The 25,468-nt window shown below is 41.9% G+C and overlaps 1 protein-coding gene across 1 annotated transcript in view; it reads left to right on the top strand.

The window, feature by feature from the left end:
• Positions 1-25,468, top strand: part of SORCS3 (sortilin related VPS10 domain containing receptor 3) — a 317,833-nt gene that overhangs the window by 183,693 nt on the left and 108,672 nt on the right. Inside the window, exon 5 of the mRNA XM_064464110.1 lies at positions 24,527-24,600. Coding sequence (XP_064320180.1) covers positions 24,527-24,600 — 74 coding nt within the window. The remainder of the gene's footprint in view (positions 1-24,526; positions 24,601-25,468) is intronic.

A 25,468-nucleotide genomic window follows, 5' to 3' on the forward strand; every position in this document is an offset into this window, starting at 1 on the left:
CTGCTGGTTACTTCGTTCATATAAGGAGAAATCACAGTCACCACTATTTGTTTTCTCTTTGGAGTATCCAAAGAGTTATTGAGGATACTTCCTCAGTGTGACTCAACACAGCGTGCCGTTCCTGTTCTTAATTCTTGTAGCCAATTATGACCCTCCTCTGCCTTGTTAACTCTCTTGTATTATCAAATAAACGCAGTATGGCTGAGCCAAGAAATCTGCTTGTGTGGGCATGAATGTGTAGCAAGTTCATAGACCCTAATATCTTCTCACAGCATATAAAGCATAGACAGGAGGAATATTTGCAGGGCTTTAAGCAAGCATGGGTGGGCGTACTAGTCCCCTCCAAGCAGCCATGAGGCATTGTGCAATTATCAGGCCCTGGGAGATTAATTTCATCTTGTGAGTTAAAAACCTTGGATCCCTTCCCAGTAGCTTTGTGTGTGTCTACTTTATTGATAAAATAGTGCAATGCGATGTGTGCACGTGTTGGTTCTGTTAATGGTCCCCTGTGGCCTTTGACAGAAGGTGGACGCTATGTAAGTGTTATAGCCAATTTTGCTGCAAGTCAGGCTGGGTCTCACTAGTAGCGTCCGTAATTGGCCCATGGATATGTGAGCCAATACGAAAGGAAAACAGGGCATCACCCTCCACTTCTCAAGTTTTTACAGAAAAATATGTAGGAAGCCATTTTAAATGACCCTTATATCAAAGTGTGACGGGAAGGGGTATATATGAAAAAGGTGTGATATTTTCTGTTGGGAAGCATTGGAAACTACTTTATGGAGTGCTGTGAAAGTTCAGAGTCTACCAGCATATACATGAGGTATAGTTTTCATTGCTGCCATTCGTAGTGGCTGGAGCTAAAGATCTTGAAATGGTCTTGCATTTCTGATACTAATATTTCAAGTGCCTCATTGTTTGTTTCATTTATCCAAAGAACCAACTAATTCTCAATAAGCTCAGCTTTCCACACTCCAATACCCCTCTGGGGAACGGATCTGGAGGTGGAAATGGAGGGAAGTTTCCAGCTCCATGGAATTTCTCTTAGAATGACATTGAAACTTCTTTCAGAGCAACATGCACAATGCTCTTGCATGAATATTTGTTTAAAAGATAATTTTAAAAAAAGAGAGAAAAAACATTAAGGAAAGAGGGAGAGAGATATTTTAAATATTCCAAATCACCATTGTTAAGAGAAAAAAACTGCAAAGAGATACAGTTCTACCTGTTCCTTACAGGCCAAACCATCATTAGGAACCTGCTGGGAATAGGTGAGGGACTGAATAATTCAATAACAGACCAATTTAAATTCCCCAGCTACACTGTTATGAATTTGAGAACATTGGATAAACAAGAAGTTGGGTAATCAGTGGCTTCTCCCTCCATAGGGCTTAATCTTCAGCAGAAAGTGAACAAAAGACAGTGGGTGTCTTAATATCTCTGTGAATGAGGTGATAAATAAAATGTGCAAGATAACATTCTGCTGTATCACCAAGTTGCACCTGGCAGACAGTATCAGATCTGACTGGGGAGATTCCTTTCAGTGTTGGAGATGTGGCAAGTTATGATCTGAAAATTGAATGTGGTGCATGTCAAAGCCCTGACTATCTTGACTACACACTGCTGAATTTATCAAAAAGAATCACAGATAACACTGCGACTGCATGGGAAAGTGTTTTTTTAATAGCCTAGACACACAGTGCCAGAACCATGAAGGCAGACCCTCTCTGCTGCCAGGCAGAATTCTCCCCTGGAGCTTGGGTCCAGGCTCCCAGTATGACCTGGGGCACTCAGGCAGCTAAGGGTAGGATATATATATTTTTTTTATATGGTGTCTAGTTGGGTAGGGTGCTGCCAAAGAAATCCAGTGGGACTTGCTGAGAGGAGGGCAAAGCTGGGTTCATGGTGTTCTCAAAATGTAGGCACCTGATTCCAGGCAGTGATCCATCTTTGGGATTCTTTGTGATGAGCCATTTTCATAGACTTCAGAACAGCCCAGGTTGGAAGGGATCTAGGAAGATCACTCGCACGCGCACACAACGGAGGAAAAGACAACTCCTCATTTCATCTTTTCCTACCATAGTAGGTCGCTGAACTGGGACATTAAGAGACCCCTCAGTGCCATGAAGGACCCTTGGTCCCTGTGTCTCAGGGAGTGCTGGTGCTACAGGTTGTCAGGCTTAGCTCCCCCTCCATCTGCTCTGCTCAGCTTCACTAGCACAGGGGCTTGGGAGTTATATTCTGCTTCATTCCCAGTAAGTGCCCCAGCCCCTGGTCTCAGACTTTTCTGTGCCTCTCATGGAAACTTAGGCATGTGGAGACTTCAGGGTTGTGCTCAGGTGAGGATATTGCACTTCTGAGTTGGAACTCCTGCTGTTGGACAGTGTGATTCTAAGATAGCAGCCGCACGCTGCACCCATGCTGAAATTAAGCAGTGTGCGCTGCTGCTTGTCCAAAGCCAGACCTGACTCCTACAGGCCCAGGCCTGTAGGCCTTCTTTCCTTAGGAACTGAGGTATGGGGCTGATGAGGAGAGGTGGGTTGGTGGCTGCCTCACATCTCATTTTGGTATGACTCCTCAGGCTCCTAGAGCTGTCACCTGGTCCTCAGCAGCACAACTGGTCCTGGAATTTAGATGTAACTGTAGTTGTGAGAAGTGTGAGCAACTTCTCCTTTTATCAGCAACAGCTCAAGCCTGCACCTCTGGGGTAAAACTCAGCTTTTCTTAGCAAGATGTGACTATTATATTTAACAAGGAAAATAAGCTCTTTCTGCTCCCGCATGGATCTTCATGGTAGTATCATCATTTCATTGTATGATGCGAGAGAACACACTGGGACTAATTTCTCATCATGGCTCATTGATATCTGAAGAGCACGATGACTGTGGTTCCAGTCCTATGGATACAATACTCAGGTTTCAAATTTATCTTGTTGCTTGGCATCTGAGAACCCTGCAGAGTGAAGCTGGAGGTACACCTACTGCATTTTTTTCTTCACCCAAAGGGGAAAGGAATTGAGGAAGCTGCCATAATAACAATTATTCCTACAGGGCTATCACACTGAGGAATGAAATAAAGTAAGTATGTTGCCCAGCTATAAAGGAACACAATGTTTTGTGTTTAATGCACGCCATATTACAGTAGCTGCTCTTAGAAATCCCTACCACACTGACTAGTCCATTGTATGACACATTCATACTAAGAAGCAATCCCTGCCCCAGAGAGCTTGTAATTAAACCTGAAGCTGACAGAAAAAGCATTGTCCCCAGAGTATCCATAGTGTATTCAGGCACAGGTCATTAAAGTGTTTCATTGCCTAACTACCACTGAGGACTATAACAGTCAGAAGCTGAACCCAGATAGAGTCCTGTTCCCATGACTTATCCACAAATAAGCCTTTCATCTTTTGCCTTTTGAATGCTCTTCTGAGAACATCAGGTTCTACAAACATATCATGTGTCCTTCGCTGGACAAGCCACCTGCCAGCAGCTCTCCCAGGCAAGCAGGGCTCCATCAAACAGATAAACTGAAATGTTAGTAAAGTTAAAAAAAACCCAAACCAAACAAAAAACAAAAAAAAAAGCCCCACCAAACCCTTGAGATTGGGAATATTTAATGGCAATTTACAGAAGTCTCTTCTTCAATATGGTAATGAACTGAAGAACCAAAATCACTTAACTTCATTTACAAATCATGAATATGTATCAGTGCCTTTAAATGAAAGGATGACTAAAACAGATATAGTGTTTGTTCAATTCATTAAAAGGAAGACAATTTATCAGGAGTTTTTTCCACTCTTAAACTAAAGCTATATGCAAATGTAGGGAAATCAAGACCTTGCGCTAATTCTGCTGCATGATGAATATTTTTATAATCCTAATTAGAACCAGTCATTTAGTTTAGCAATTTCCCCCAATCTAGCCAATTTGAAATTAAAATAGATGCCTTGATTACAAAACTCATTAGCAAAGAAGCACCCTTTTCGCTAACCAGTTCATTTGGAATGCACAAACTGAATGAAGTGAGGAGCACTTGTGTTGTCAATTGCCGTAAGTGAAGTGAGCCTTAATTGTTAGCATTGTAAAGTAGTTGTATTGGTGCATGTTTCATTGCAGGATAATATATCATTCATTAAATGTAACAAAAGCAGTTTTTAAATGATTTAATTAAGTGGTATTGGTGCACCAGGTAATTTTTATAAAGTCAAATGTCACAATTGTTTGCATTTGAAGTATTGATGGGCATTACTGTTGGAAAGAAGACATATGACTCTGCATTTATCATTCTGATTATGGTAAGCCTGGCAGTTTTAATAGGATATGAGAAATTAAATTATGCAGCCCTAGCTCTACTTCAGAAATGCCCAATGAATTTTGTCCTAGCAAAATAGTGAACTTTGGGCTTGTGATGATTTGTGGTGGCAAAAACAAAGTAACAGCTCATGAAACTTGATTTAGCTAGAACAGACCTGCCTATTGCTTTTTATTTATGTTATAGATACTTCATGAACAGGTTTTACTTTGAGAAGGAAAATATAGAGATAAATGGAGTGAGACACATTCAATGCTTAAATGTGCTCTGCTGCTGAAGAAACCTAGTTTATTGTGTAACAGAGCAAGGATCCTGTGGTTTATTCCTGGGCCATGCTAAATCATGGCTGTATATTGACTTTACCTGGAGCCTAAGTGGGTAGAGGTGAGGTTATAAATATAGCAGATGGGAATAAACATGACGGGATGAAGAAGGTTGAAGAATAAGAACAACACCAGGGGCGTGATTTATTTTGCCTGACTGTAGAGATCTAAAATCTAGCAACGTATGCCTGTACTACGTGGCGAGGCTGCACATAGTAGTTGGTGGTGATCTACTGAATGGTGTTGATCGATTTGTGGAAGCAAATGTAAGGGACTATTTTAGGATGAGGTAAATTGTACCTTAGACTCATTTGTATTGACTAGGCGCCTACTGACTGTCAAGAAAGTAATTTCCTTTGCTGAGATATAAGTATTTGCTATATTACCTCAGATTAGGGGACTTGAAACCAATCCTGCTGTCTGGATGTGTGCAAAATGGATTACACAGGATACGATTCCAATATGATCAGAACAACAAAAAGCATTGTTTCCCAGTTTCTGCTATTGGGCCTACAGGTTCTAATGACCCCCTGCCCTGGAGGAGAGAGAAAACACAATGTGCAAGCAAAGATGGAATTCCCAATCTTTTGTTTTTCTTTATCAGGATTCATTTGTGTAGATGTGAGTTACCTACCAAGCTGCTTCAGTGAAATGAGATGACTCCAGAAAGGTTTCCTTGGCCTTTTTTCCCTTTTCTTTCATTCTCTCTTTTTTCTTTCTTTTTTTTTTTTCTTCTTTCCCTTTTTCTTTGCCTTCCATGTTGCTTTTCAAAGCTCTTTCTCAGTATTTGCCTGGCCTGATGGCACCATTAAGTCTCCTCTAAAATCTATTGAGCAGAATTATAGATTATATCGCTTTCAACTGAAGAAAGAGCACAATTCAGCTGTTGAGTCCACTCAGATGTCTGTTGATGCTGACCATGGAAAACTTCAGATTGGTGTCCTTTCCCCTCTCACAGAATTGCCTCCATGTGGTGCTTCAGTTTAGAATTATGGCTATTCCAGGCCAAAGAACAATAGAATTAATTTTATCCAAAATACAGCAGTGGAAGTAACAGAGAGGAGCCTATGATAATGAACATAAACTTGTGTGAATTGTCATCAAAAATTCATTTTGAATAGCTCTACATATAAAATGTAGAACTCAATAGAAAAAAGCCAATCCTGACCTCAGAGCAGCCAAATGGTTTAGCCTGGGCATAATTTTAAGGTTAAGCATAAATGCCTTTGGGGATTAAACCTATAAGTACAAAAGCCATTAGATGTTAAGTTGTGAAGTGGTTATACAGAAAGACTTTCACTATTGCAAAGTGCCCACAAAGACATACAAGTCATGTATGGGCTTCTAGTGTTGGGATTTTAGGTAGTTTCACTCTCCTGGATTTTGCTGTTCTCTTGACTTTCTTTAATGTTTCAGGACATTAAAGCCATAGTTTAGGGAAGATGGGTCTGCCATCACCCGAAATTATGACTGTGAGCATGTAGAATTTAATACAGAGGGACACTATTTTAACTCCCTTGGACAAAAAGTGCTTTCTGGAAGGTGGCAGTTAGGAGGCTGTTATGTTTTGTTAACCAAGCAGGGTCATACTTTATCCAGAAAGATTCGGGACCCGGCAGCTCACATTACTGTCAGTGAGTCAGGCAGCTGAGAACTGTTGGAAGTCTGCCCGACAGGGACTATTCTGTCTGGGTAATGGTGGCATTAATTAGTGTTTGCACATTGCCTTGACAATACCAGACCTCGCTGTTTAGAAGTGTTACACATTAGGATGGCAGTGGGCTACTTAAGACAATACGTTCATTTTTAATGTCCTCAAAGAGGGATGACTGGGATGGGACAGACCAATGTCCTTGAGGCAGCCAGCTGGATGGATGATGCTGAGGGGTGAAGGTACAGAACCCCATGCATGAACCTGCAGATGCCTATTTGCTATGTCATCAGCAACAAAGAACTGGGACAGTCTGTGAGGGTGCTTCCTGAGGGGTGTGTGTGCCCAACAAGGAGCTCTCAATCAGGAGTGGGAATAGCAGGCTGTCCCTTGCTTTTAGTTCTGCCCTAAGGCAGGGGTGTTTCAGCTTCCTGTTAGCAGCTGCTGAACCTCTAGCATATTTGCATAGTCTGAAAAAATCACTAGTACTTGGGAAGAGGGCTATGTGAACCATCCAGGGATGGGAACCTTTAGGAAGTGTACAGTCCTGATCCTGACACAGAGTCTTGGCTGTAGTTGGCAGTACCAAGGACCAAAGTCTTTCCCGCTGTTTTACTTCTAGCTGTTCTTGTAGTGATGCTTTCCATTGCAATTGAGGATGTGCAGGCTCCATTCAAGTCATCAGATCCATCAGGCTGGCCCTAGACCACACAGAGCATCCATGACTTGATTTCAGTGGGGTTTTATTGTTACAATGGTAATATCTGCACAGTGCTTTCCTGCTTAGCATGTCACATCCATTTAACAGGACACTGTTATTATATCTTATCTCTATCAAAATCTTTTTATACAGCTGAGAAATGCATATCTGAGTGCCCAAGAATGAGAAACTCCAGAAAATGAGCAGGCAGGAATTGATATTTCCTCTCCACCACTCTTCTGTGAAGCATAACTAGATTTTGTAAATCCCAGGATGTTTTGGTGATTTTTGCACTGTGCAGTTCTTAGGAGGTCCCTTTGTGCCATGACCAGGAGGGATAATCTGGTTTACCCAGCAGTTCCTGCCTGTGTTACCACAGTCTTCTCCTGGCCATGCTACCTACCACTGTCATTTAAATGGCTCAGAAATCACAGCTTGATGGTTGCCAATACAGAGGCAGGGTCAATGAGGCAGTGAGAGAGGCTGAAAGGAAATTAAAGCACAGGAAAGTGACGTGAGCTATGCAAGGCTGGCCAGCTAAACAGTGACAGAGATGCAACGTTACCCAGACTTCCCAGATCATGTTCTGGTTTCCTTTCCACTGGCCCAGATAGCCCTATAACAATGCTACAGGAGTTCCTCTTCTTGCAACCACATCTCTCCCCAGTCTTCAGGCTGTGGCAGAGCTTCCAGGGTGGTTTGGGTGGGGACCCCACACGGGGATTTCACATCAGCAGGTGCTGTAGTTGTGAGTGTGCCACAGGGCAGAGAGGGCCCTTTGTAGCATGGCAGTGTTCCAAAAAGCTCATACAGCTAATTTCAAATAATTTAGCGGCTATTGTGTGAAACAGATTTCTGTAATACTGGAAGCTGGTATGTGGCCCTACTTTTATTTCAAATTGCCCTTTGCAAATAGGTTTCCCTGTGTCTCTCTCTCTTCCCCTTTTTGACTCACTACAAACCATCCTTGCCTCCAGTGCTTGGTTTCAGCAGGGAAATGGACCATGTTCTGATCTAATAGAACACCTGAGCTGCTTTACAAAAGATGTGTGCAGTCGCATATGTAGCAGCTGAAATTCTTTGTAGAGCTATTGTTTTTAGCAAGGAAATGCTGATTTACTTCACCGGAGAATCTGGCCTGAAAACATGTATGGTATTCTGTTCTGCAGAAAACAACATAGATGTAGTTTACTCCTTCCAGTGTACAGTTGGCTTTTTTTTTTTCCCCTCAGATCTGCCTGCAGAGAGATGCAGAGTCCCTGGGCTCATCTGCCTGCGTGCAAGCTATCACTTATGTTAAGGCAAATATTTGTTTCTGTTGCTCAACCTTGACATGTGAAAAGTCACCTTTTTTTTCCCCCTCTCTTTTTTTTCCCTCTTTTTTTCCCCTTCTGATAGAAACTGCATATAATCAATATTATAATATTATTGTAATAGTTTAACCCCAGTCAGCAATTTAGCACCACACAGCTGCTCGCTCACTCCCCCCCGGTGGGATGGAGGAGAGAATCCAAACAGTAAAAATGAGAAAATTCGTGAGTTGAGATAAAGGCAGTTTAATAGGTAAAGCAAAAGCCGTGTGCGCAAGCCAAACAAAGCAAGGAATTCATTCCCACCGGCAGGCAGGTGTTCAGCCATCCCCAGGAAAGCAGGGCTCCATCGCGCATAGCAGTTACTTGGGATGCCAAATGCCATCACTCTGAACATGTCCCCTGCCCTTCCTTCTTCTTCGCCCAGCCTTATATGCTGAGCATGACATCACATGGCGTGGGATACCCCTGGGGTCAGTTTGGGTCAGCTGTCCTGGCTGTGTCCCCTCCCAGCTTCTTGTGCACCCGGCAGAGCACGGGGAGCTGAAAACATCCTCGACTAGTGTAAGCGCTACTTAGCAACAACTAAAACATCCTTGTATTAACAACACTGTTTTTAGCACAAAGCCAAAACATAGCCCCATACTAGCAGCTATGAAGAAATTGAACTTTCTCACAGCTGAAACCAGGACAATTATTCTGGGGAATAAAGGTGCCAGAGGAACACCTGTAAGTTCTTTGTCTCCACAGTAGGGCATGGATGATTCAAATGTCTCATATGTTCAAATGGTAACCCAGTGTGTGTTTCAGCTTTTCATGCTCATTGCTTCAGTGGTGAAAAAGGAGGCCAGTGCCTGGATTTCCTGGTCTAGCACCTCAGAACTAGCAATCCAAAGCTTTTAGAAGCCATGAATTGGTCCTTTGAAAGTCGTGCGTTTGGCAGAGAAAATACCAGGAAGGTGTTTGAATAATTTCAGTTGTCCTCTTTCATATTTCACTTGATGCTTCTGTGACTGAGGAAAGATTGTGTATCGTCTCTTTCAAATGCTTCCTCACAGTTAATAGATTTTTTCCTTTTTTTTTCTTTATTAATTTTAAGGTTTTAATAATCTTCTGAATCTAGCACCGTTCAGCTGTTTTTATAAAAACATGTTTTTATGCTCTTTTTATGCTTCTAAGAGAGACTGTTATTCATCATTGTAAATGTGGCATGTCTTCAGTTGCATTCAGTTCTTATTTCAAACTGGTCTTTGTATAGGTTGTCTGGGAGAAGACTGGTGGCCTGTTTGTATGGGGTGTGCACAGGCTTGTGTGTATGTTTGAGTTTTTGCAGTAGCAGCCCCACAACAGTCTTGTGGCAGTTACAATAAGTTTTTCCAGTGTAATAAATTCTTTAGGTTTGTGTTCAATTGATTTTTATAGGTCCATGGGTGGCTATAAAATGATAAAATGAAAGTTAGGGCATGATGCAGTAAAATTTTGGCACATCTGAAGTATTGTGGGTATGATAGAAAAAGGAGCTGAGGCACCAAAATGAAGGGTGATATTTTTGTGAGGACAATTGATAAAACAAACAAACAACAAAACTTAAAGCTTTAAGGAAAATCCTTGGGATTCTGTAGTGCAAGAGAAGAAAAACCTGATCCTTCCCACAGCTTCCTACCTTGGATGTCTAATTTTTGCCAGAGGCTCAGTGATCATAAACCATCTGATTGTAGATTGGTAGCATTTTGTACTTGCAGTGTTCAGGAGATAATAACATGTACAAATAACATGTTAGCAGAATATACTGCACCCAAGGGGACTTTCCTGCCATACACTAAGAGAACAATAATGTCATCAAAAGTTTTGCTGCCAAAACAGGACTTTGGTTTTGTCCTCTGACTAACACAGTACTTGCTTCAGGCCAGTTATTTCCTCAACTTCACAAGAGTTATGCACGCATACCCAACGGCACAAATGTGACAAACCCGAAAGCTGTGCTGCAAAATTGAGTCTGATGTTCCCTAGCCAGAGGAGTTGTGTTTTTTCTCTAGTGACAGCATGGAGAAGGCTGCTTTAGTTTTGCTCTGTACCATTCTCTTATCTTACGAATTATGCTGTACTATTACTGTGGACAGTGGACTTTGATTAACTTCAGGAATTAAAGTTACATTTTATCAAGTTTGGTGACTTGTTGACTCTAGTTGTTGTCTTGGATTGGGTTTGTTTATTTTTGGGTTCTTGTGGTGTATATAGAAACCTAGAGAGCTGCTGAGAGGGGTTAGATAAGAGCTTCCTTTTTCTTGCACGATCTGCAATTGCAGATTCAATTATTCCAAAGGTACAATTTTCGTCTGTTTGATTGCAGGAGCTGGGTGATAGATGAATCAGACACGACAGTGTAAATGGTGTATGCCTGGCAGCCCTAGGGGATCCCTGAAACATGCAAGTTTCTCATTTGGTGATTTTTCTGGCAGTGATGCCTCAGTGCAGTGACAGTTTCTGCTATGACTGTCAAGCCAAATTGTTCCTGATGGTGGCTGGCATTTACAATGATGCTGTTGGTTTGGGTTCCTCCTGTAAACATCCATATGCCCTTCATGCCAGGGCATGGGTGGTATTGTCAGTCTCCTCTGTACGTTTGGATCAGGATGAACTGAATCACTGTGAAGTGCAGGGAGGATACCATCTCTTGTCTTCCATGAGACCACTTGCTGTCAGGATGAAGGAAAGGAGCTTTCCAGACTTGAAACCCTTTCCTACATGGGATCTCTGGCTTGGGGATGTGTGTGTGTAAAGACAGGTGCAGGTGTAAGCAGCCTCTGCTTTTTCTCTTCAATAGTTGCTTGTTGTCACTGCATGGATTGCCAGGGAATCTGGCCAAGGAGAAATACGGCTAGCTAGACCTGGACTGAATTACGCCACAGGATTTTAAGAGTGTTATAAGAACACAGTACTGGAGAACATCTTCAAGTTAGCAGAGCCCCTGGTGGAAACCAGAGCTGACTGGGGAGTAGGAGAGTAAGGCTGAAAGGAACTGTGAGTTTCTTTATTATATTATAAGTTCAAGCTCACGGGAGCAAGTTTGCTTTGGCACTTGAGGCATCCAATGAATCAAGATGCTTGGGCCATTTAATCTCAGATTTTTAGTTCTCTTGATTTATTATAGGACAGAATATGACAAGCACGCAGTAGTGAAGATGGTCTGAAAGAATGAATTGTAGAAGGTGGTACAAGAGCTAGGGTGTTTGAGTAGGAGATACTTACTAAAGCTGCATCTTCAACACTATCAGGAGCTGAAATTTTCTACCTTGTTTTTATAATCTTTTTACTCATAGAATTTATTTTACAGTCACAGTTGTCCTATGGGCAGCGTCTGTGTTCTCTTTTGGGGGACATGATTCCCGTTGACTGTGGTGGGCCTTTCTCTGGGCTGGTTTTGTCCAGTATCTGGCCTTGGTCCCAGGAAGTATAGAGCATGGGCTGTGTGTGGGGACCAGAATTGTCCAGAGAGGCATGCCTCCCAGGCAGGACCTGTACACTTCCTAAGCAGTGCCCATTCATCCACCGTAGCTTCCCAGAAGACTTTCAGGATGGCATTGGGGGCACATCCATGACCAAAAGAGTTGGAGGTAGAATGGTGTGTTGTGGCAGCTTATAAATGGCTGCTGTAAGGCCCAAGAAGCAGAATCCAGCTAGAGTAAATCCAGAGAAATCCCAGTTGTGCCATCCTTCCTGACTTATGAATCTCTTAACAGGTGGAGCTGAGAATATAGACTTTTGGCTCCTTTGCAGACTACATTGCCAGGAGCAGTAATAGACACCAGTGATAAAATGGAAAGGAAATAATTAAAAATTAGTATTTGCAATGCTTGTATTGAGCTGTTTTAGGAAGCATATCTGGGAAGGATTTCTAGGGATTAGAAATGTCTGTCTGCCTTCTCACCCATGCCAGCCTTCAAAGCTTCCCATTTCCTTGGTGTTATGCCACTTGCATACAGGTAGAGAGCTCTGTGCTTCCTTCTTACAATCCCTGGAGAAATTCTGCATGCTCAACTCTTGGAATCTCTCTCCTTGGGACACTCATTTTTGTTATTACCTTTTCCTGACTTCCTTCCAATATGCCTGTGGTGTGTTTCTTGGTGTATGCATCTTTGCCTCAGACATGGTGAAATCTCTGCCATGGAAAGCAAAGTGTTTAGCTGCTCTGAATGCATAGCACTGGCTCGTGAACCTGCTGGGCTGATGTGCTAATGCCACTGAGCAGAACAAACCCCTCCAGCTTCACAGCTTTGTTATTGTGTGTGCATGCAGAGAGGCCGAAATAGTCTCTGGCAGCAGAGAAGGGTGGGATTAGAGCAGGATTAATTGCAGCAACCTGTGTTTATTCAGTACCCAGCCACAAGCTTCCTCAATCATCAGAAAGTATATCATCTTTTGTATAGCTCATCCTTTGTTCACCCTGATTTTGGGTGCTTGTAGGAAATGTGCTTGGCACAATGGGCCAGTGCAGTGCTGTTGTTTTCCCACTTTTCCTGAGGATGACAAGAGCTACTTGTCAGTTTTTGAAATCTGGTAAGGTCCCAGCTGACTCCCTCTCCTAGGAAAGATGTGATTTAGTGGCCACTAAGTATGTTGTAGGGATTCCTTCTCTGCATCATAAATCCCTGACAGAACCCATGGCCTCAGGCTGAGGTGGCGCGGTGTCCGTATAGGGTGAATGAGGTAAAAGAATGTGGACAGTTTGTGAAATTGCTTTGACTTTCTGAAGAAATAGAGTTGCCCATCACCACTGCGGAGTGGGATGCAGGTCTTAAGCACCTCTGAAATTTGCTGCTTTTCAGCTGGTGAGATGAGAACTGTATGAGTGGGGACACCTACCCTCTGCCAGGGCTGGCCACAAGTGGGAGCAGCTTTACAGTATTTTCACCTGTGTGTCTGCTCAGTGTCTTCAAGGTGATGGGTCACATAACTCAAACTGTCTTGAGTAACCTCCCTTGCCTATGAAAATACTGACGAATGGAAAACTGAAGCTGAATTGGGTGGCAGGGGTGTGTGTATATTAAATAACATATGATTTGATCTGGAGCAAAATAAGTTGCTTTAATTTTGCTTTTGATTAATGCCCATCTATACGCTTTCAGAAATGTTGTTTTTTATCAACCTAAATAAACAACTCAGTAAAATCTTATATGAATTTGAAAGGTGTTTTGGTGATATGTAATCTCTTTCTTTCACTGGTCTGAAAAAAACCAATCTTCCATTACATCCTGTTCTGCATAATACAGAGGTTACCCATACAGACAGTGCCACAGGGTTTATAAAGGAAGAAGAAGAAGAGCCAAGCATGTGATTGTAGCTTTATGTCCCACTCTGGCTAATGTCTAAGCCTCTCCTGCTTTGCCCGTTGTAGTCTTATGCTCAATAAACATGAAGAATTGGTCTGTAATAGCAACGAATGTACCCGGTCGCTTGCACTGTAATTAAAGGCATATATCACACAATAAAGTGCATTTGAATGAAAAATTCTCCCATTAGACATTTGGTTCCCCCTTATTTCCCCTTATTGTTAAAGTTTTGGAGTATAAGCTTTGACAGAGAGTAAGAAGGGACCTCTAAAGGGCTGCACTGTGGAGCCCCCAGGAGCAAACAAGATTTTCCTCTTGGTCTGGGAGGGCACAGAGCTGTCCTGCATGGCCCCTTTGGCTATATCCACACAGTTGGTGGATCCAGTTAGCACAGACCTTGGACCAAAAAATGCCTAATGATTTTTAAGCTGAGAAGAAGCTGGGCAAAGGGACCAGCCTGGCTTAGAGAGAGAAAACTCAGCAGCCATTAGAGCTGATTCAGTCTTTTGTCACTGTTAAAAAGCTGATAGTAGGGAAAAAGGGAGTGAAGCAGCAATTGGGGGCAACAGGAACAACCTGCAACATCCTCTGCCTCTGGCTGAGCCTATTGGATGCCAGTAGAAGAAATACTGGTAAAGTATTTCTCCTGGTGCACCTCGTTGACCCTGGTAGCAGGAAGCAGCTCTGTCACCTCCATCCCATTCTGATCTCTTCACAGCCCCAGTATTGTCCCTCCCATCCTCGTTATGCATCCCTGCCCCTTTCTATGCCTAGCCTTGCTCTCTGCTCTGCATCACTGATGTGGGATACTGTCCCCCTGCATGGCAGGTTGCTTGATTTGTCTGTTATGTCTCAATCTTACTGGGTTCCATACTCTGGAAGTAGGATTTTTTTTGTTTCTGGTTATTTTTCCCATTTATGTCCTTAGTTTTCAATACGGCTTGTTAACAAAACACCCATCAGAAGGGGGACAGTGGCAACGTATTTCTCAACTATAGCCCTCCCCCAGAATTTAGAGCTGATTTTGAAGTGGTTAAAATGTCATGAAGAAAGGAATAAACAAGCAATCAAAAAAGTTAGCCTTCCCTCAAAATGGCATTTATATTTATAGTACCTTTTGCAAGTTGCTAAAGCTAAATTATTTATAAAAGATTGAAATGTGTTTTGACTGACCAAAGTGAACATGTCTTTTCCCCAGATTTTCAGTTTAAGAAAAAAAATCTGAAAGTAATACTTTTCATCTTGGTTCTGAGCCGCTCCAGCCTTTCTGGGGATAGGAGAAATTAGGAAAAAGAGGCTGTTTTTCACCCAGGACTGAAACACACCTTAACTTCTTTAGTGATACTCATTTATCTCAATGCTCCTGTTGCAGCTGTATCTGGAGTTCTTGTTCCACTACAAACCAGTCATACAGTAGAAAAGCAAAAGACATGCTGTGCTCTCAGCAGAAATGGCAAAGTTTTGGCTGAGTATGCTCAGTACTGATTAAGAGAAATTGAAATGTGAATGTTTTTGAGTGAAACTTTTTTTCACAAGTTTAATCCACTTTCCTCTTTTTCTTGGAGATGAAGTAGAGAAGCAGAGAGAGGCAAGTCTTGCTCTGAGCATCAGGTTTAAGCAAACTGCACTGCTGTGAGTGGACTCATCAGGTGAAAGCTTTTTTTAATTTTTAACTGTAAACCCATGAAACCTGACTGTCCTGGTTTTAGCTGGGATAGAGTTAAATTTCTTCATAGTAGCTAGTATGGGGCTGTGTTTTGGAGTTTTGCTGGAAACGGCGGTGATAACGTGGAGATGTTTTAGTTGTTGCTAAGTAGCGCTTACACTGGTCAAGGGCTTTTCCAGCTCCCCGTGCTCTGCCGGGTGCACAAGAAACTGGGAGGGGGCACAGCCAGGACAGCTGACCCCAACTGACCAATGGGATATTCCAGACCATATGACGTGTCATGCTCAGTATATAAAGCTGGGGAAGAAGGAGGAAGGGGGGATGTTCGGAGTGATGGTGTTTGTCTTCCCAAGTAACCATTACACGAGATGGAGCCCTGCTCTCCTGGGGATGGCTGAACACCTGCCTGCCGGTGGGAGTGCATTCCTTGCTTTGTTTGGCTTGCGCACATGGCTTTTGCTTTACCTATTAAACTGCCTTTATCTCAAACCATGAGTTACCTCACTTTTACTCTTCCGATTCTCTCCCCTGTCCCACTAGGGGGGAGTGAGCGAACGGCTGTGTGGTGCTTGGTTGCTGACTGGGGCTAAACCATGACACTGACGTCAGTACATTGTCTTAACCTAGCTGGTTTCTTTATAAGCCAGGTCTGGGTTGAGCTAGACAATTACCACATGAAGTCAAATGTTTCCAAAGTGTTTAGGCTTTGTGCAGAAGAACCCTGACCAGTTGCTTATAGTAGTGGAGTGGAGTCTGAGTTTCTTTTGTCTGAAGGCCTACTTTTGCCAGCCAGCATATGAAATATATCAGTATTAGATTTTAAAGTGCAAAGAGAACATCCCAGCTTCTGATACTTTTTATTTCCTCTCTGTGTGAGACAGATGATGGAAATGCATTTAGTATTTCATTTCTGTCTAGACCAAATTATCATCAAAATAATCTGTTTCCAGTGCGCCTTCTACTGTACAACGTCTGTAGGGAAATGAGCAGGTCTGGTGAGTCTCAGACATGCAGCAGTCTGTGGACACGTTCTCTTTCCATGCCTAAGAAAATCTGGCTGTACCATGCTAGAGGAGAACCTTTGGCTGTAATGAAGTCTCTTGTTGTAGCCTTTAATTGCCTGGAAAAGAAATCAAAGCAGAGATATAAACTGGTCCATTTGTTTTCATTACAATTACTAGTTTTTACAACTCTGTGTAAACAAAGCCTATAAATATGGTGCTGGTAGACTACTTTCTCCTAAACTCAGCTCCACCAGCTGTTACACAAATCATTTGGCTTGGGAAGCAGGATTTATTTTTAGGTTCTTAGTGTGGATGTCTAAGTCTAAGGATGTCTTACCTGAATTGTGATTTCCAGCAGCTTGTGGCAAGAGAAGAGAGTGAGAAGCTTTTCTTTCCCTTCTCTGAAGGTTCAGAAGCAGTTCCAAGCTTTAGATGTTGGTTTCTCTCAGGCCCCAGCAAAGCAAGGTGGCAAGGACAGGCATTTCCCTGGGAGAAGGTGGAAGCAACAGGCACAGATGAAATAATTGTTCTTGAGTTGGTCGTCAGCTTGAAGGTGACATTAGCCTTTGTGTCCTCTGACGGTAACTGCTTGAAAGACCAGAGGGGTCTCACTAAGGCCCAGACTGAGAGGAATGGTGGAACAGAGGAATCAGGGAAAGGCCCTGAATCTTTCCTTGAATTCAGCCATTCCTACTGTGAGTGATAAAGCCCCTTCTATGGCAAGGTTACACCTGACCTGGTTTCAGTCACCCAACTGAAGCATGTAGGACTTGAGTCCTGTCCCTATTATGCTGCAAGTTTCTGTGAGGCTATGTCCTGCCTCACATGAGAACCTGAGAAAGGGTTCTCACAGCTGTGAAAGGGAGAGGTATCCAGCTGTCCTCAAATAATGAGGGATGGAATATAGGTGAGGAAGGTAAGATAGAAGATGTGATATAGAAGTAAAGCATGTTTCATTGGTACCAACTGCTGTCTTCATGGCTACACCAAATCTATCCTGTCTGTCTTCTTATCCAATTCTTCTTGGTTCAGTCACCGTTCTTTTCTTCTTCTGCTCTGGTGAGGCTTTGCAGTCTGCTCTGCTCCCAAAGCTACACCATGCGAGTGCCTGAGGGCAACGGACGGCTGCAGGATTGTTGTAGGGGTCTCCACAAGTGAATTTAGCATATGGGGCTATGAGAAGGAGGAAAAACCACAATTTTACATCATCTCAAATGGAAAAATTAATAAGGGCAAATGGCTTGTGTGTTGTGCGTATTGGCTGGACATCTTTGTGTCAGTCTTGGCTATTTGGGAGTTTATTATCCCAACTTTAATTCCTTGGGAATTTGGGGGTCTGATTACTATTTGTATGAATGAGGCGTTATAGGGAGATAGTGTCCCAGGGTTTTGGCTGGAGCTGAAGGAAAAAGAGACCATTTTCAAATTATGAAATAATAAAACAGAAAAAAAAGAAGGAATACTTTGGTAACTTGGAATTTCTGTGTTAAATTCAACAAGTGGCAAGCATGATGACTAGATGGATCTGACTGTCAGGAGTAGTCTTACAGTGGTTGAGTAGGGGTGGGTGTTATTTTAGAGTTAAATTAAAAAAATATAAGAAAATAAGAAAACAGGGAGAAATGCAATTATAACTTATATCCTTTCACTTGCTGGAGCAGTTGTCTGCTATGGTGCAGACTCCTTCAGGGTGTCTTGTTTTGTGGGTTTTTTTGTTTGTGTTTTAATTTTATTTCATTTTATTTTATTTCTAAGTAAAGGCAACCTTATTAAATCCTTCCTATGTCTAGTTTTAGGGGTGGAAAAAAGACCTTCCTTTGCAGTGGATGAAGTGAAGACCATCCATTTATTCTATATGGAATTTTTGTTCCAAGATCTTGCAAAATGTTTCTCCTGCAGTACTCAGATGCTCAGTGTGCCTTTGGATAAAGTGTTGATCTTGTCATGCCCTGAAACATTTTCACTGCAAGTTCGAATTTTTTGCATATGACTCTCTTCTTCCATGTCATGGGTCATCTCTGGCAGTTGTCAGACATGACTTCTCCCTTCTGTAATCTCAAGGCTGAAAAGTATTGTGAGTTTTTCCTTCAGTTAATTTTCCTTCTAGGAATGAACTTTCTGACATGTTAATGATGGCATCTTCTTTTGTAATTTCATCTGTAACACAGAAATGTAGAGAAAAGACACACCTTGCAATTTTCTGAGTGATCTACAACTTTTTTCTCAGCTCCTGAACCTCTGATTTTTTTTTTTCCAGTGATCATGGTCATTTTCTCTCTGTAGAGAAAATTTAAGACCCTGCAACAGACTCGCTTTTCTGAGTTACTCTTTGCAGACTGCTTGCATGCAGTCCAATTTCCTACAGAAACATTGACCTAATTTTATTTTTCTTCTGTCCCAGTTTGATGTTTTGGCAGGAACTCTCCACACATCCTGTAGATTTTTCCCACCAGCTCTGGCTGAGAAGGTGTTAGTTTGCTTTTGTGCTTTTCTGGGATCAGAGCCATCTTTTCATTTAAGCAATCTGAGCTACTGCTCGGGATTGTGCTCTTCTGAGGACATGGTAGGCCAGGCTAATCTGTCCCTCCTCTTCCATCATGATACCATGTGTTAGCTGCTGCCCAATAATTACCACTAAGATGACTCTCACCCTGCTGGATAAATATGAATACATCTTTCCATCATCAGCTGGATATATTGTCTGGGGGAAGTATAATTTTGTGTGTAATAAATGAATTGTTCCTTTAAGTACATACAGTCCAGCTGTTCTTCCTCACTTTATCTGACACCATTATTTGCAAACTCTAAATTCACTCCAGGGTTGGCTGGCAGGCAGGAAACTACTGAGATTCTCTTCAGCTGTTTGCATAGGCCAATAGACCCGATTTCATAGCAACAAAGAGTATTTGATTTTATTTGGATATAAGCTTTTTATATATGTTCCTGATGCCCTAATTATTCTTCTGTGTTTGATCAAGAAAGTCTATAAATATCAAAGCTCTCTGAATTCCTTTAGTCTGTTGTCTATTGCTTCTCCATCTATACATGGTATTCTCAGTGCGTCTCTTGCTGTAGTGAGATGTATCCAGGCTATTGTATGCTTGGTCTTTCTTCGGCTTGTGCTGAACATTCAGTAACATGCCTGCTTCCTTCATGAAGACCAAGCAGGTCAACCTGGGAACAGGGAACCTAACATAAAATCCATCTCAACTAAAAAACCTATCTGCTGTGGGGTTATCTCCTTCTACAGTAGATACTGTGGACTTCTTTTGGTGTTTGTGGAGAGAAATGGAGGCTTCTAAGGCGTGAATAATAATCATTTTAGAAGTGTATCTTAGTATGGGAATTGTGTTTTAGAAATGCCTGTTTCGAGCCTGTTTCTTGCCTGTCTAAAAATGAGCCTTGATGACTAGCTTGAATACGGATGACTAACATCAAGAGGTTGAATCTCCTCCTGTGGTTTCCGTATCTTTCCTTCAATGCTTGTTCTTCTACCCTCTCTCTCTAAGTGGAGTTTAAGCAGGCCAGTTTCTCATGCTGCTCCAGTTCTGAGAAGCTTGTCTTCCTGAGGAAAATAATTATTTTGTATTTTTTTTTGCTAGGTCTCATTGGAAAATAAACAAAACACCCAAGCCAAATTACCCCAGCCCCAAACGAGATCACCCAAGCAAGCCAACAGGATGTGTCCCCTAAAAGTTTGTATTGGAGACTTGTAACATCATGGAGATATTTTTCATATGCAACATCATGTGTGCATATGTATAACTCCTTCCTTTCCAGCTCTGTAGTTCTGACTGGTTTTGGCATGTTGCACACGTTCATGGCATAGAATCTGACACCAGGGATAAAATTCCCTCTTTAAGGGGTTTGCTGCTTATCTCAGAAACAATGCTGGTGTTAAATAAAATGTTCTTAGAGTTTGAAGAAGCAGCATTCTGCCTGTGGTATGTAATATCCTTATGACTCAGAGTTGTGCTGAGCAAGACAAGCATGAGTTAAGGTTCTGGCCTGTGGTGAAATAGTTGTATATCACTTGAGCTGCCAGGGTCTTTCGTCGCACAGGTTGTGTGTTCTTGGTAAAACACAGGACTGTGTTGGTGGATGTGACATGTGTAGTGCTACAATCCTTGAGTATGGAGCATTGTGATGCTGTTTGGATAAACATTTGCTCTTTACCTTCTTGATGTACAGCCTTTTCTTTTTTTAATGGTAGGTCTAACTAGGCTCCTGAGCACAGGCAGATTTCCCCCAGTGCTCAGTACTCATTTTCAAAGGCTGCACTTGTACAGTCTGCTGACACTGCTGAGCTGGGATGACCTCAAAGCCAGGTGTGAAAGCAAAGCTGCTCTTGGATCCTGCTGCTGTGACCAGGCTGCTACTTTCAGGGTAATACTTTAGATGCCACATGCCAGTCTGTAGGCAAGCAGAAGTTCTAGGGTCATGCCTACTAAGATCCCCTGTTGGCTGGTGCAAGGGTAGGTGAGATTCATAAGCATAATTCAGATGGGCTCAGTAGGGAATTTGAACATTGTGCTTTTGTTCTCAAAAGTACCTCAGCTGTCGGGAGGCTTATGGAACCTGTCTGCACCTGCAGAGGTTCTGGCATTGGCTGAGTGGTCTGACTGCGTTTACTGAGGTTTCTCTGTGGGAGATGCAGGATTCTGAGGTTTTGTTTGTGTTAAAAACTGAATTTTGTCCCTGTTGCCTTGAGAAAGGATTTCGTCCTTCTCGTTTGTATCCTGCTTCTGAATTGCTCCTTAGTCAAGTTCTATGCATGACACTCTTCAGCTGTGTCAAGGTACAAGACCAGCCCATACAAACATAAAGACCCATAATGGTCTTAATTTTTAATTTATCAGAGTAGGTAAAAAAACACAAGGGAGCTGCAGAAAGGGCATGCACTCACAGTGTACCCTCATGGTATACTGAAGTCCATTCCTTTTAAACCAGTCTGTTGGAGTGCTCTGGGAGGCGGAAATGCCAGACATTACGTGTCACTAAAGAGCCAGAACAGAGTTTTAAGAAGGTAAAATCTTGGCACCAAACAAACGTTATTTCTTTCTATCACTTAGTATTCAGCCTTAGGACAAATTAATCTCTATTGAAATCTGCTGTACTTGCTACTAAATTTGTTGTCTCTTCTAAAAGCATCTCTTCTCCTGTGAAGGGAGATGAGCAGAAAGGATATATATGTATTCAATTTTAATGCATACTAGAAAACCCTTTATTGTGTGTTTTATTTAGTGATTCAACATTAACCTTTACATTTGCATCTGTAAATAATACTGTAAAAGTGAACTTGGCCAGGGAGGCCTTTCAGGAATTTTTGTGTCATACAGCTTTAAGACTCAATGATGATTGGGGTTAAAATTCAAAGTGGTTGCCTAGAATAAGTAGGTGAATAAATAAATAAAAGTCCTTGAAATGAATAATATCCTCCTTATCTCTTTATCTGAAATCACCTAAAGGCTGCAAGTCCAATTTAATCCTTCTGCCATCAGTCAGACTGAGCTTTAATAGAAAGAAGGGGGGGGAGAAAGTACTCAGTAGCTGGTTTCTGTTTTTTAACTTGATAGAGGAAGGATGTTCCCTGAATGAGACACTATGGGAGAGATGAGTAGTTAGGAAGAGATTGTGCTTCATGCCACTGAGCTATCTGTAGCTGCTGATGTTATGCAGCTGCTGATGTTATGCAGCTGCAAAAGAAAAGGAAATGCTAGGGGCAAAAGATAAAGGAGAATCTAAGGAAATTGATGTCTTTTGCTAATCTTTTTCTCCCCTGGTGAGAATGGTTAATCCATTGCAGAATACAATACAGATGCTAGTCCCACTTGCACTTGCTTGTGAACAGGAGTTAACCAGTCCTAAGGTGCCTGGATCCCACGGCTGGCACAGCACTGTGACTCAATCTGCAAGTTGTACCCACAGTCAGGAAATGGAAAGGGTAGCCAAGTTGTTTGTTGCAACTGATGCAACTGCGTCTACGTGCAGAGGTCCTTGTATGGGTAAAACCATCTCGGATGACTCAAGGAATATTGCTGGCAGGCACCATGTTAACATCAAGGCAGAGTTGTAGCACTGTACAGTTTTGACTCTTGGAGTGTGGATTTTCAATTATTGTTTCTAAAGATCTGGATGTTCCTTCAGAAGGAAGGATGTGATCCTGTTTGGATAAACGTCTGCTATTTATCTTCTTGATATAAGGCCTTGATGTTGACTTCATAAGCTTATCCTCTAATTTGGAGAAGGCATTTTCTTTTCCCGGCTCCTTTAATTAAAAAACATAAGCAATGCTTAATTTTGTGTCTATGGAGAATTCCTTTTCAGGCAGAGGATTCTCTACTATATTTTTTTAGACTATCACTGTGAATGGTTGACCAGAAATGCAGAGGAAACCCAGATAACATGGACTTTCAGTGCAGTATCCTACCTTATCTAGTACAGTGCCAAAGAAATGCTGCCAAATTGGAATATTCAGATCATGTCTGATCTCCGGAAGAACGTGGGGCAGAAAATCTTTCTTAATATTTCTTACCACAAGCCCAGTGATGTTGGTTGGAGTGAAGTCTGCATAATCAGAGCCCATTTTGACATGAAGATTGGAGGATGCCTGATTCCGTCTCTTTTTCCCCGATGTGTTGTTTCACTGGCAGCTTGAGCTGTCCTTGGCAGAAACTGGACCTCCCTTTGGCATAAATGCAAAGGACTGATTCTTTTGTCTTTACACATACCAGTTAGATAGATTAGATACTTGATGGTGTCTGAATTTTGGTTTTTGAGTTTCCTTTTGCTAGCTATACAGTGGTTTGGTTGTGTAGTTGAGTACAAACATAGTAAGAGTTAATCAGCTGCTTCAGGCTTTGGACAGTGATCAAACAGCCCTTTCCAGTCACCTTTGTAAATTATTTTATGGTCCACCTCTGATGTGGCTGCTGGATCTCTGTGGTCAAAGATACTGCCCATTCAAGAAAGTTTAATATTCAGTGTGAGCACATATAGTTTATCTTCCCAGTCACATTTAGCCATCCATCACAGCTGTGCCACAGTACACATCACTAGGTTGTGAACCCTTCTAATCTGAACACGGACCTGCCTCTGATTTGTAAATCCAGTTACTCAATATCAAATCAAATCTAAAACCTTTATTCAAATGATATGATTTTCCCATTAAGGATCTAAATTTGGATATTACAAACATTTAAGTTTCTCAGCTCTGTTAACTACCTCCTTAGCCTGCAATCAACCTTTATTTTATTAAGGCAGAATTTATTTCAGATGAAATTTATTTGAAATCCTGTTCAAAACACTGCCTGCTATTTATTTCTCTGTGATCTAGTTGTAAAGCAGTGTAGTTACTTCTTAAAGTAGGTTGGTTTTTTTTCTGAAGATCCAAACTTGCTCAAAGTTAGAGAAAAGGAGCTTGCATATGCTCTGATTATGAGTGAGTGGATTGTGGGTAATTATTTATATGGAGAATGGTGTTTGTGTTATTAATCTGAGTATGTATGAAGCGAACCTATGTCTGAGACTTGGTGTGGAGTTGCATGGAAATTTAGTTACATTACAGCTGCACCATTTGTTAGCCAGAAATACTCAAAACAATCTTTAGATTGAAAATTTGACTTTCAAAAGGAATCACTTCACTATATTTAATGTTTAACTAATGAGCAGAATGATTTGTAATTTATCTCAAAATTTAGACCTTGTTCTGAGCATAGAAGTCATAAATTAGGAGCAATTTCCTTTTCTTTCCGACACAGACGAGAGATGTAATCCACACCATAAAAACGAATCGCAGCATGACCTTGAGTATAGAGTCACTACTTACCACTTCATAGTCACGTTAACTTATCTAATTTGTCTTTCTATTTGGTGTTAGGAAATCACATGTCATAATCACCTGCTTCCTGTTGGGCTGAAAAAGTCAGGGGGACTGCCAGCTTTGTCATATGGCAGCCGAAGTGAATGTGTTTGACAGCTGAAATCAGGAAGCAGAAAAATGTTTGAAAAGGTTTGGGAAGGGCCACCTACTTTTGATCAGCAGCTCCGTCTGGGTTAAATGTGAGGGGAGGAGATGCCTTATTAGCCTTTCCTGGCAGCAAGGCTGATTGAAAACTGTGTAGGACAATCCATTCCTGTTCTGTAATCTGAGTTTAGTTTAATAATGTATTTAGTGGCAGTCCTTCCTCTTCTTCCTCAAAGTTTATACTTTCTCTGTCTGTGTCTTTCAGCTGTACAGCTCCATGGACTTTGGAAGAAAATGGCAGCTCATGCATGAGCGGGTCACTCCAAACAGGTTTTACTGGTGAGTTACGCCCTCAGGTTTTGCTTGCTTTGGGCAGGTCATGTTGGGGAGAAAGGCATCTAACTTGAAGGGATTGGTTGCTTTACCTGAACACTAGGTATGCCCTTAGTTTTGGTCACTGTCAATGTTATATACTCAATCCATAGTATGTTATTTTTCAAGGCTATAGCTGAACGTCTCCATTTTTGTACCTCTTGTCTGGTATATAGTGTCTTGTACAGATGAGTACGAGTCTTCTGATAATTGCAAACCTCCTGCTTCTTTGTTATATACCTACTTACTGTAACACAAACTGCCCAGTGCTTCAGTGACAAAGTTATGATCGTTAGACCTCCTATTTTTCAACCCTTCTCGATCTACTTTAGCCTACAACAACCTTTGTGCAGAGCCAGCCACTCTGACTATTCTCCTTATGCAGCTGTTGGGTAAAAGGGTGATTTAGACTCTGCTTTGAATCACTCTCGGAGGAGCCAGTTTCTTTCTAATGATTGGTGAGAGCCAAGGATCTGCAAAGTTTGCTAAAAATCTGCTTTGTGACCATCTTCCTTCGCATTTCCCAAGCGTCAGCCTCCAAAATTGGGAGTGTCTTAAACACAGATGATTAAACAAATTTAGCTCCTGTCTCCAAGCTCCTCCATTTCAGATGCTGCTTTTCCAAACTTCACTCCATGATGTGAAGGCTCAAGAATTGAATTTAGAGAGAAAGAGAAAACCCAGCAGTAGCTTCTGTAGCTGAATCTAGGATTTGGGGCTTAAATCAGATTCTGTATGCTGTACTACATGACAGATGATGGAGTGTGTGTGTGAACATGTAGGAGTGCTGATTTACAAAATCCGTGAATAGATGAAGTAGTACCTGGTCTTTAGG

This window comes from Phalacrocorax carbo, chromosome 12 (assembly GCF_963921805.1).
Source record: "Phalacrocorax carbo chromosome 12, bPhaCar2.1, whole genome shotgun sequence".
Taxonomy (NCBI): Eukaryota; Metazoa; Chordata; class Aves; order Suliformes; family Phalacrocoracidae; genus Phalacrocorax; species Phalacrocorax carbo.